Source organism: Oryzias latipes, chromosome 7, assembly GCF_053564925.1.
Source record: "Oryzias latipes strain Hd-rR chromosome 7, Olatipes_Hd-rR_3.1".
NCBI lineage: Eukaryota > Metazoa > Chordata > Actinopteri > Beloniformes > Adrianichthyidae > Oryzias > Oryzias latipes.
Window position 1 is genome coordinate 29,128,812 of NC_136243.1, and position 13,269 is coordinate 29,142,080.

At 37.5% G+C, this 13,269-nt stretch overlaps 1 protein-coding gene across 1 annotated transcript in view; it reads left to right on the forward strand.

The window, feature by feature from the left end:
- Positions 1-11,589: 11,589 nt before the first annotated feature.
- The window catches only part of sema3bl (sema domain, immunoglobulin domain (Ig), short basic domain, secreted, (semaphorin) 3bl), a 64,971-nt gene continuing 63,291 nt past the window's right edge, over positions 11,590-13,269 (forward strand). The window contains exon 1 of the mRNA XM_078949554.1: positions 11,590-11,701. Coding sequence (XP_078805680.1) covers positions 11,686-11,701 — 16 coding nt within the window. The 5' untranslated portion in view covers positions 11,590-11,685. The remainder of the gene's footprint in view (positions 11,702-13,269) is intronic.

Genomic DNA, 13,269 nt, shown 5'->3' on the forward strand with positions numbered 1-13,269 from the left:
TGTGATGTCGTGAACAGAGAGCTGATGAAGTTTAGGGTTAGCACTAGTACAGAGCTTCTTCCTTTAACTTTTCAGAAAATTTTGATCTGCCAGAACCAAAGCCATTGAGGGCTGTAATCAGGCTCCACTGCGCAAGCACTGTAGAAACTCCTGGCTCTGTCTGTCGGCAGGGAAAGGCGGAGTCGGCTTTTAAGAAGAAGGAAGGAAAGACGTGGCTGCTTGACTGGGCATCAGTGAAGCAGAAATACTTTTTTTTTTTTCCCTGAGAGTTTAGGACTGAAAGGAGATGAAGAGTGGATAAGTGAAACATGAAGAGGTAGAATTAGAATTTCTCTACAGGTCACCGTCAGTGACTCTGAGTCTTTAGATGTCTGAGGTCTTTTAATCAAAAGCAGAACCAGTAACGGAGAAATTAGATATGAAACAACTCCCATTTGGATGGATTCTTTCATCATTTAGTGTCAATGGAAGTGCAATCGTTATTTTTTCTTTGTATAAAACAGACTGAGACCGACTGTCGTTTCAGAACTACGTCAAAAATAACACTTAGATGCATTTGTCTGAGCAAGCAGCAAGAGTTTGAGAAATTAACTAGGACATTTGCATACACAAGATATAATAACCACTCTTAAAAAAACTGTGCATAGATTAGTCCAATAAATGGTAAATACTTGTATAGCGCTTCTCTACCTTCTTGGAAGACCCAAAGCCCTTTACAGTCAAAATCCCATTCACCCATTCACACACACATTCACACACTCCGCTGCCAAACACGTCCACCAAAGCCAAGATGGGCTACAGTGTCTTGCCCAAGGACCCTTCGACATATGGGTGAGCAAGGAGGGGATAAAAACTGCAATCTTCAGATCAAAAGTCGACCGTCCTACTGCTGCACCACGGTAGATAATGGATTTTAAAAATAAAAAAAAACAATGTTTTTTGTATTATAGTCTATGGCTATGAAAAACAATGGCTATGATCATTTATAAACACGTTTGCACTGTTACTCCCATATAAGACTATTTTAATAGCCTCAACGCTGAAAGTATCGATAGATTTCAAAAACAAAATTCATGATCACATCCTCTAAAATATATTTAAAAAAAAAAACTTGAGTAAGAAATAGATGAAAAAATTGAAACCAAAATCATTTAAACTTTGCAGATCAGGATATCTGAACTAACAGCAAGGAACAGTTTTTACCTATGAAAAATGTAAACTGGTGATAAGGAGGTGTGCACACAGCAACAAAGACGCCACAATGAATTGCATGTCTCTTTGTCATGTTCCAGACTTCACAATAAACTTCAAAGATGATGTATGACGGAGATTTAATGGACAGAAATGCAATGTTTTGTCAGTTTTAAGGTGTAACCCTGTTTTTCCTATTTCAGAGGAATGAAAAGGGTCACGCTTAGATGGTTGAAAGACATTAAACAGGAACCTTCACAGCCTCCAGCAGGAGCAGGGCTGCTGATGATCACTTTCAGTAGAAATAACACATTCGAAATATAACACAGGAAATTAGTCACAGTTTTAAATCTCATTATAGGAGATCATTTAGTAATAAAAAGAAATAAACAAATGTTTGTTGTCAATTTGTCAGGACCTTTTTTGGAGTGCTACTTGAAGACAATCTTTAAAGAATATTGTGATATATTTAATGGGTTGATAGTACAAACCTGAAGTTAAACGTTTGGCATAAAGATTACAACATTATTCTGCTGATTTTTGAGACTTTAAATACACCGCCCCAAAATACACTAATATGCATTAAACCAACACAAGCAGAGTTGCAGGAACACAAAAACACTGCTTTTTAATTTCTGTCGTGATTGTTGTTGGATATAGATTTTTGCTTTTCCTCCAGACTTAAAGGATTGTTCTGGTTACTTTATACTCATGAAGGAAGTTCAGATGGAATGATGATTAAGAAAAACCTGCATTATCCTTCTGAGAGTACAGTAGTCCAGTCTTCCACTACCTGCAGGAAGGGCACAATGTTCACAGCGGAATTTGTTGCCCCCCCCCCCCCCCCCCCCCTTTCTATTTTGGGATGCATCCCAGTTTTCCCATCCAGAGTTACTTATCCTAACTTTAAAGTATAACAACCAAATGTAACGTCTTGTCTTGAACAAAACAAGCTTCTCTGACGCAGTAAATGGCAGATTAGAAGCTTAAAATTCCATGTAGGATATTAGTGTTTTACAAAGATGAGGCTAATTGATGTTACATGTGTTAAAACTGTGCCACAATATAAAGTAATGACACAATTTTATGCACAAAACAAATATAAAAACCTTATAGTTTAATTATATATATATTTTTTTTTGTTCTATTTTTCACCACCTTTTTTTTATCTACATTTACCGGAACATTAGATATAAAACAAGCTTGCTATGTATCTACTGTCTTTTATTTTTTCTAACCTGTCCTGCCCAGCATCTGAGCAAACAGATAAGAACTGAAGGCCTCCTTTTCTGGACAAATGTTACTTTTACAATAGAGGGTTATGAATCTTCTGATATAAAGTTATATATATATATATATATATAACTATAAACATGATGTTTATAGTTGTATAAAACCCTTTTGTATTTGAGGCTAAACTTTATTTATATCAGTTATATTCCCATTGTTGGACGGTCCAGCAACCGTATCTTTTTAAAGAGATCTACCTTCTGTGGTTTTAATGCATCCAGTCCTCAAACACACCCCATGACCACTTGGCATCTCTGCAATTTGGCCATAAATATTGACACAAAGCACATCACTCAGCAGCAATGACGCAACATGCACATTTACGCACCCTAACATGTGTACTCCTCCTCCACCCTGACAGTGATGATGGATGAGGGAGTCTGCAGATCAACATCTGGCTCCACGAGCTTTGGGTCAGCAGGTTACACTCCGTGGTCAGTGCACGTGCGAATGTGTGTTAGTGTGTTTGTGACACTATCGTACAGATCAGTCCCATCAGGGTCCTGACCTCGGTGTCCGTAGGAGCAGGAGAACAGTCGTCACTTTGTCCTCTCAGAGTGGACGCACACGAGCGGCCTGTTTGTTTTAATTTACTGATAATTGTTGGAGTTTTCTCGCTTCGGTTGATGGTAAACAGAGAGGAGGCTGGAATCAGGGGTGTGAAGCAATTGCACAGAGGTTAAAGAAACAACACACAACACAAATATTCCTGTGGTGATAAAAACGGACTTCTAGGACGATGTTTTACCGTGTTTTGTATAAAACACACTGAACGTGATGAACACGCTTTCTTTTTTAGATGAATTTACCAAATATTTTCTCCTCACTAACATTTTTACATTCTACGGAAACATAGACTGAATTAAAGGCTTGATTGAACTTTTTAGTGAAAATTTTAAAAATGAGTTCTCTATTATACCTATTAAAAATAAAAAAAAAAGGATTAAGGTTTAACTTTTTTTTTCCTGCCCTGGTTAAAGCAACTGCTTAAAATCACTGCTTACTATTTTTTCACGTTTTTTTTTCTCCAGGGTAGTTACGGTAATTTGGAAATGTTAGCTGGGGCACAACAACACGCTACAAAAAGCTATTTCTGCTGGTATTTCAGCTGATAAACTAATCACTGGTAATCACAAGTGTTCAGTTGGAAACCAACAGAGCACCCACAGAGGAGGTGTGTGTGCAATTTAAATGAGGGTGAGGATAACTACAGGAAGAATTTTCAGCTCGTTTCCGATTCTGCACAGCATAAATCTTTTTGTGTCTCCAAGAGTGTGTGTTTTCTCGCCTTTCTGCTCTCTGATTAAAACAACACACATCCATGACTCTTTGTTACTCCGAAATGGCGCCTGGATATTTAGAGCTTTCATATCTAACGGTTTAAGATTTGTCAAACACTGATTCAGATGTTGAGCAACAACAGATGCAGCTCTCACACAAAACACGCATCAATTCCAACTCCCAGCTCACTTCTTTGTAACAAATAGAAAATAATTATCCAATGAGAAGATCATCTGAATGTTTCTAAAGATAAAAGGATTCCAAATTCATTTTGAAAAATAAATCAGCGTATAGAAAAAATAAGTTATGGTCAGTTTGATTTAAACAATGAGCTTTGAATGACTTCTACATGCAAATCCACGGCTGAAGCATCTCTTTTTATCTGCATTTTGGAAATCCCCCTGCGGTCTGCGAGTGTTTTTTGCTCGCTGCTTTTTATCTCGGTCTGGGAGTGTTTAGTGTCCAGTGGCAGGGTCACAGCTCAATCAGGACAGGCAGGAGTTGCCTCTGTGTGTGAATATGGGAGTTCACTGCTAAGGTCAGCATCTAATCAGGCAAAAAGGAGATCTGGGTCACACCAGGTCTTAAGAAAAGGGTCTTAGGTGTGTGTGCTTGAATGCTCAACAGATAATTCAAAAATTTTGTTCATCTTTTTATGCATCAGTCATGTTTACATAAGGAATTGTATCTTTGCAACTTCTTATCTAATTTCTTTTTTGGTTAAAATGTCCTCTTTGATTTTCTCATCTTAAATTTAAAAGATTTATTTTATCTGTTACTTTCGCTCTTCCTCCTTGCATCCTTTTCTTTGGTTCAAGTCTTTTCTTTGCCTCTTTTTACCTAAGCTGTTATTGTTCACCTCCTGAATGCAGCACATCCAAACATCTGTCCACTCCACTGCTTGGCTGCAGGAAGGAATATTTTCCAAATGATGTTTTTTGTGTGCGCCAAATGAAATAAGCTAGACAGAAGAGCAGAATGTTGTCAAACAGAGCTCTAAATTATCTTTTGAAATACATTGAACAACACGAAGGGGTAATATATTCACAAATTATAAAATACTCAAGACATATGTAAAAAAAAAAAAATCCCAAACACAGACTGCTTTGTTTTTAAGTATGTGTCTCAACATCCAATGGCTGTGTCATGCTGGCCTCAGCTGCAAAAGGATCTTTCTCAACCGATGGATTCAATTTCAGTCGTTGCAAAGTCTTATTGCAGTTCATCCTTGCTCTGATTTCTTGGCTTAACTTTAATTTCTTCTGGGCAAACATTTTCGGATATGAAAAAACAGAACCCTTTGCCTGAAAAAGATTAAATAATAAAAATATATTTAAAAGAAACAATAAAGAAACAAAAACTGTAATCACATTTTTATCATTAAGCTGAGGCAAATTAATATTATTTCTTGATTATCGTTCAGAAGCTTGAAACAGTTGTTATACTTCTGATGTGCACCAGAAAAAACGGCGTATTTTCATAAAAATGATTAAAGCAAAAGGAGAGGAATGTTTTTTCTCTCTGTGTTCTTCTTTAAGCGAGAATTTCCAAAAACCTATCTTCTGTTGCTCAGTCTAAATTGGCTTCCCTGTTGAGTGAAAAATGTTAGTCCTCTATTGTGTCTGTGTTTACATAAAAAGAAATGATGAGTTGTGGCCTTGCATCATCCTTATTTGACTTCATTATCACTCCCTTTTTTCTTTGTGTGACATCTTAAAGTACTTTTAGATTTTATTTGCATTATGGTAATTTTTTTAAGGAACAGTTTTTTTTTGTAAAAGGAGATCTAGCTGTTTCCTGCTAAACATTGAGGTATATCAGAGGCAAAATATGGCCACATGCGGCCCATTAAACGATTTCATCTCAAACTGGAATACATTATATTGATAATCCTTACTAGTTTCATTAATTCTAAAATGTTCTGTTTTAATATATATATCTCCTAATTTTCAATTAAAATGAGCATATTTTTGTCCAGATTCCTTGTTTTTTTTGTTTTTTTCCCTATGAGGTGGATCACACAAAACTCTTCATGCATCTTCTTCTGGTCCGGCTCTTCTATCAAATTTTAGAACCCTTTGTGACCCACGCTTCAAAAGGTTTGCCCAACTCTTAGCTAGAACCACCACACACGTTGCACATTTGTGGTAAGTTTTGTTATAGACTAAGTTTGTTTTGTTTTCTTCATTTTTTTTTCTTTTTTTTTTTTTTTTTTTTTTTTGATGTGCTGAGATTAACAATTTAGCTGTTCTGCTGTAGGAGTTTTTCTGGCCTCCAAAATAAAAGACTTTGAAAACACACTGAGTACTTTGTCCATCACCAAGGCACTTAGCATGGCTGCCATGTAAATGTTTCACTCTGTTCATGTGTGACTGCATGCTAACACGATAAGTGATTTTCCTTTTCCAAACTGTTGACACCTTAAAATAAAAAAGAAAACAATTTTGGAACAGAATGTTTTTTTTTTTACTGGAAACACAGAAGCAAATGAGATTTCACACAAAAAAGGGTGTAGGTTTCTGCAGTTGGCTCACATTTTGCCATTAAATCACCTTATCATGCTGTTTTATGGTTTTTGAAAGAACACAATTAAACAAGATACTCAACGTAAATGTACCAAAAGGGTTTAAAAACTTCCAATACTGAAAAAAACAATGTTTGAGTAAACACATTTTCAAAAAATCTGTGAAGTGCTCTCAATCTGTACAACCAGATCAGGAGTTTGGTTGGTACTAACTGTAGGTTGAACCTGTTTCCAGTGCATGTTAGACACAGGCAGGGATGCACTGTGTCACTGGTACTGTTCATTATTTTATTTTTTTGGATTCAATTTCTGGGTGCAGTTAAGGAGCTGGAGGGAGTCTGGTTTAGGGACCCCACTCTGCTTTTTGCAGATGTTTTTTTGGCTTCAGCAGGTGCTTCAGTGTCCACTGAGGCAGTTGAGTGTGAAGCAGCTGGAATTATAATTAATACCTCCAGGTTGAAGGCCATGGAAATGGATGATGGTTTGCTCTCTCTTGGTTGGTGGAGAACTCTTTCCTCACACAGAAGACTTTAAGTATCCTGGGGTCTTCATGAGTCATGGAATGCGGCTGCAGTAATGCAGTTGCTGTATTGGTCCCTATAGTAAAGAAGAAGCTGAGCTGAAAGGCACAGTCCTGCATTTACTGGTCAAACTATATTTCTACCCTCACCTGTGTTTATGAGCTGTGGGTCATGACCGAAAAGGATACGATCCCGGAAAAAAGTAGCTGAAATGAGTTTCCTCTGCAGGCTGGTTGGGGGCTCCCCTATGGACATAGGACAAGGAGCTCTGTCATCCGGGAGAAGTTAGAAGTAGAAACACTGCTCCTTCACCTTAAGAGAGACCAGATGAAGAGCCAGTCTCCTGGACGTATCCCTGGAGAGGTGTTATGTCCCACCGAGAGGAGGCTGTCGAGATGTTTACAGGACAAACTGGAGGGACAATGTTTCTCAGCTCACCTTTGGGTTTCTGTGGAGAGGGAGGTCTGGGCCTCTTTACTGCCCCTGTGACACGGCTTCGATTAAGCAGGAAAAGATGGAGAGATGAATGATATATTGCAACTTTTTTTGTTTTCTTTTGAAAACACATAAACAAACTCCAGCTATCTTTGTAAAAGCATCTTAACCAAATAAAGAACAGAACAAAAAGTGATCAGATGCATTTAGCTGTTTTGCAAAAAACAGTTGGTGTTTCCAAGTCAGACCGTAGAAATCCAAATTTAAAAATAACGATTTAAAAATATAATTTCAGGCCTTAAAACAACTATTTATAACAAATTATCTTGTTTGGGCAAGGTAATTTTTTTCTTATAATTAAAGTGCAAACATATGATTAAGTAAAATATCAAGGTTTTAAAAGATTAAAGAGCTGCAAGTCCCCTGCAGCTGCTTTACTTTTCCCTTCATGTACAACGATGTCGACACAAAACGTTGGCTTTTGGCTTTAAGCCACCTTTTCAGCCTTAAAGCCACAGCTGTCTCTGTTACAAACTTATATCGAATCACCTCCTCAACGTGTTTTTCCTGTAATGCTAAACAGCCGCAGCGAAACACTACAAGCAGGGAATGATGTGCATCCACACCAGGCCTCCCCTGTAGTGTCGAGGCCAGATGGGGATTGAATCAGTGATCCGCGGCTTTAGTTAGACGGTCAATTTCAAATCCAGTAAACCACAAAGTTTAAGTTACAAGTAACTGTACGCTTCTTGGAGAGGCTTCAAAAGACTTGCATTGTTGAATGAATATTCTTTCATCCCTTTTTTCAAATAAAATTCCCCCTCTGACTTAAAAAAAAGGATTACATTTTCATAGAACATTTAAAAAAAACTTAAGACTCACAAAAAATTAGCAAAACAATTGAAAGAACAATCTGGCTTTTGGCACACATTAAAGTTCTTTTTGTCCTCCACCACCAAAAACCAAAACAGTTCATGAAAGTTAGTTTTTGAGCAATCATCTCAGTTATCAGGTGTTTGCATTCAATGACTTTCTACATGATGTTTCTCAGTGTTATTATACAACTAACCAGCTTTTCTGTCCATACAAAACACATTTGACCCAAATCAAACTCAAATAAACCATAATATTACAATAAAGTATTTCAAATATGATGTTTGAACTACAGTAAGCTTTCTTGTTGACCACTGTCTCCCCCTGATTCTCAGCCGGACAACAAAAACCTGAACATCATTTTAGTCATGCTTTTAGGTCCAGATTTGTTTCCGTCTGCATCATCAGAGCAAATGAGAGAAAATGAACTATGTGAGAGAGAATTCTCCATCTTTGCTCTGAAAACTCAAGAACTGATGATGCAAAGAAGAATGTCAACTAAAAAAAAAAAGACACAAACATTGTTCTCAAGGTTTGAACAAAGTGTCTTCAAAACTTGATGGGAGCACAAACAGGGCTGGAATGAGATGTCCAGAAGGCCAAACTAGGAGAAATAAAAAAAACAACAACAACAATGTTTGAGAAGGAGGTCAGGTTCAAATGAGTCATCTTGAAGACTGATGGTCATGAGCAGCTGGTTGATTGTTTGTTTGGGGGATTCAGGTGAGAAGCTGCTCATTCTGAGCTCAGATTCACACGAGAAACGCATTAAATACAGAGAGACTAACAACAAGGTGCAAAGTATAACGGATAAAATGAAGACTCTCTGCATGATATAACAATGAGTGTCTTCAGCAAAATAGACAAATCAAAAGAGGAGATCATTTTTACTTAAAAACAAAGTTAATTTGAAACTAAATTCTGAAAAAAGGTCATTCTGAATTGAGTAAGTTATTAGTAGCATGCTTACATGAGCTTTGACCCCACAGACGTGTTGCAGAAATAGCCCATTTCATGACGTCAACCGAAGCGTTCTTGGCAGCGTGCCTGCGTGTCACCCACAAAAACAGACAACAACCAAATAATAATAATATTTTCCTATTTGCTGAACAGGAACTCTTCTTCAAAAGTTCAAAGGATCTTCAGTTGATGAGTTTTTTTGGGATTGGATTGGCTCAAATATAAGCAAGGCTAACTTGTTGTTTTCCACTACACCATCCAACACCAGTGTTAGCAACGCCATGCTAACAAGGCCAAGACTCATTCATTCAAATTGTAACAGCAAGACGTAATGACACTTTTTTTTAAAGATGCTGTTACCACAACGTGTGTAACAATTCTAATTTTCTATCAACATATTTTTTTTTTTTAAAGAAAAAAAATGGGTGTGACTATTTTGTTTCAATTCGTTCACACAGTTGTTGATCAACAGGAGTTCTCATTTATGCTACAACATCTGATGGAGTAGTACGGTGGCCGAGAGGTGCAAGACACGCTTACATTTAAGATCCAGCAACAGCAAATCCCAGTACAAATGAACAAATCACGAAACACAACAGCAAATCATGAAACACAACAGCAAATAATGAAACACAACAGAAAATCATGAATCAAAACAGCAAATCACAAAACACAACAGCAAATCACGAAACACAACAGCAAATACTGAAACACAACAGCAAATCATGAAACCTACGGTGGCCGGGAGGTGCAAGAGACATTTATATTTAGGACACAACCAACAATAAATCCCAAACTAATAAATCACAAAGCACTAGTAACAATCTCGGAACAAATTAACAAATACTGAAACACAACAGCAAACCACGGAACAAATGACAGAGTCCTGAAATACAAATGCAATTTTGGGTGAAAACTAACAAATACTGAATTACAAAAACAATCTCGATACAAATGAACAAATCCAGAAACACAACAAGGAAAGCGGAGAAACGGCGTCTAACTGAAACGGAACGTCCTGGATCCCGGAAGTGACGTAATATAAAACTAATTGTGTATTATTTTTTACATTTCCTTATTACTGTCTTTTTTATGTGGACATTTTCAATACATGAGATAGTCCAAAAGCATTTCTTCAATTGTATTACTACAATAAAAATTACAACAACGTTTAACAAGGTAAAGTTTTTGCTTTACCGGTATTAAGGGTATTCCCTCTCCTTTAAGACCACTCTAGCAAGAATGCTTCAGGACTGTTTCATGTTTTTAAAATGTCCACATAAAGAAAACAGTAATTAATAACATTTAAAAAATCATACACAATTAGTTTTACATAACGTCCATTTCTGTTAGAAGCCATGTCTCCGCTTTCATTGTTGTGTTTCTGGTTTTGGTCATTTGTAACAGGGTTATTTTTTTGTAATTCGGTATTTGTTTCAGGACTCTGTAATTTTCATGATTTGCTGTTGTGTTTCATTATTTGCTGTTGTGTTTCGTGATTTGCTGTTGTGTTTCAGTATTTGCTGTTGTGTTTCGTGATTTGCTGTTGTGTTTCAGTATTTGCTGTCGTGTTTCGTGATTTGCTGTTGTGTTTCATTATTTGCTGTTGTGTTTCGTGATTTGCTGTTGTGTTTCGGTATTTGCTGTTGTGTTTCGTGATTTGCTGTTGTGTTTCAGTATTTGCTGTTGTGTTTCGTGATTTGCTGTTTTGTTTCATGATTTGCTGTTGTGTTTCGTGATTTGCTGTTGTGTTTCAGTATTTGCTGTTGTGTTTCGTGATTTGCTGTTGTGTTTCAGTATTTGCTGTTGTGTTTCGTGATTTGCTGTTGTGTTTCAGTATTTGCTGTTGTGTTTCAGTATTTGCTGTTGTGTTTCGTGATTTGCTGTTGTGTTTCAGTATTTGCTGTTGTGTTTCGTGATTTGCTGTTGTGTTTCAGTATTTGCTGTTGTGTTTCAGTTCTTGCTGTTGTGTTTCAGTTCTTGCTGTTGTGTTTCAGTTCTTGCTGTTGTGTTTCGTGATTTGCTGTTGTGTTTCAGTATTTGCTGTTGTGTTTCGTGATTTGCTGTTGTGTTTCGTGATTTGCTGTTGTGTTTCGTGATTTGCTGTTTTGTTTCATGATTTGCTGTTGTGTTTCGTGATTTGTTCATTTGTACTGGGATTTGCTGTTGCTGTATCTTAATTGTAAGCGTGTCTTGCACCTCTCGGCCACCGTAGAAACGTTTCATGGTTCGATTCTTGTCAATCATCACCACAACTGCTACTTTGCTCCACCAAAAAGCCTATTTTCGGTAGAGCAAAGTATTGGGAGCACGAGCCACAAGAATCCCAGATCTTTGTACAGAGCAGATTGATCTGACAGGAAACTGGGGTAAGAGGGAATCTGATTTAGCTTCAGAAATACTGCAAGCAAACCGATTTGTTCTGATAAATAACGATGATTCAGCAAACCTGGCACAAACTGAGACTTTCTATAATTGGTTGTTTTTGCTTTTCTATCTGTAGGAAGTCTACAAATGCTGGAAAAAAACGAGACAAAAACAGCATCACCTGCTGGGCACCAGTGCTGTGACTGTTCTCAGCCCCTTGACTGTGGATAAAGAAATGATGTCATGAGAAGTGAGGAGCGTAAGTCTTTTTTGTCTTTCATCTATCAGAAAAGTGCAGTCCTGTTTGTGGGGGAACAAACACGGTCAACCCCAGAGTTATCTTTGAAATGTTTGTACAAAAATTACAAACATTTGTCTGCATGAAAAAAGTGAAACAGAAGAGGAGTCAGGACATGAAATAAGGCTGGACAGTTTGCAAAGACATTTCCATCCATGATCCGAATCCACTCAGAAGAAAAATCCCACTGAAGTGCTCTGCTTCTAAAACCAATCCAGTGGGTCCTGTGGGGGTTAGGGCATGACCACATCACAGCCTGTGGTTGAGAGCCAGGACAAACCAATGCCCACGAAAGAAACATCACTTGTTTTGTTTCTTTAACCTCCGCTGCAAACATACTCTTGAATGAAAGAGAAGGAAACATGAATCTCAGCTGTGCTTATGTTTAACTTCACAGGTTAAATAAAGGACTTGACATGTTCAGATCCAGGAATGCACTTCTGCTAAAATGTATGGGAACATGATTCTGCCACTTTCACCCCCAGCAAAAAATACTCTCCTGATTTTAAATTTTTTGCACTAAGACAGAACGCTACTAAAAATGTCAACGGTCAACAGAACGGTCAAAATTCCCATTTTTGTTAAACTGATTCAAAATCCTTTATGGAATTGAAGACATATAATTTCTCTTCTACCTTAAAACAAGAGGTTTCATTTAAAGAATGCTTTACAAATTTGACTGATGTGTTTTTCTGCAAGGTGCTCCTGTAGACTTGCACAAAACTCAGGAGAATTGCACGGAACTTGTGCTCTACCAAATATTACTCTACCTCTGCCAAATCTACCTTCATCAATCTGTGATTAAACCATAATTACCCATAGCAAATTACAGCATACCTTGAACCCCCTGACCCTGAATAAAATGTAAATGGGATCAAATAGATTAGTAGAGAATTTCTTTAAAAAGTGTTTTAAATTTTAAGCATGGTAGGTTCACTGTTACAGCAGTTTGCATGCATTAAACCAGACCGTCTTGATTTGTCCTCAGTTTCATTACTTAGCTTGATTTAAAGAAAAAAGCTAATCTTTTATTTTTTGGCATTGTTGCTTGTTTGGACTGTTTCTAGTATGTTTCTTCTATATTTGTTTGACTTTAGCAACAGAGTGGACATGTGTTTGATTCTGCTTTAGTCACGCCTTACCTTTGAGTCACTTTGAGTCAGGTTTCCTCCCAGGTCAACTCCATTTTGAGGCTTTTTGCTCCTATATGCCAGCGGAGATGAAACAATTATTAACCTTGAGGCGCCTGTGTGAGCACACTAGCTGCCCTCTTGCCTTGTGCCTTGAAACGGTTTCCCTTTCATCCTTGTGCCCCCCCCCCCTCCCGCATTGTAAATTCATGAACCTCTGCCCTGCCATTCCCAATCCTCACTCAAAGAGCTGTAGCCTGATTTTTCAATGTGACGCCATGTCAGCATGAAGCAAACAGTCTGACATTTAATCCATTCTGACACCAGGAGGGGTCAAATTTGATCTTAATCTGTACGGTGCACAGATTTGAAAAAATGCTAAGAGCATCATTGGAAGTT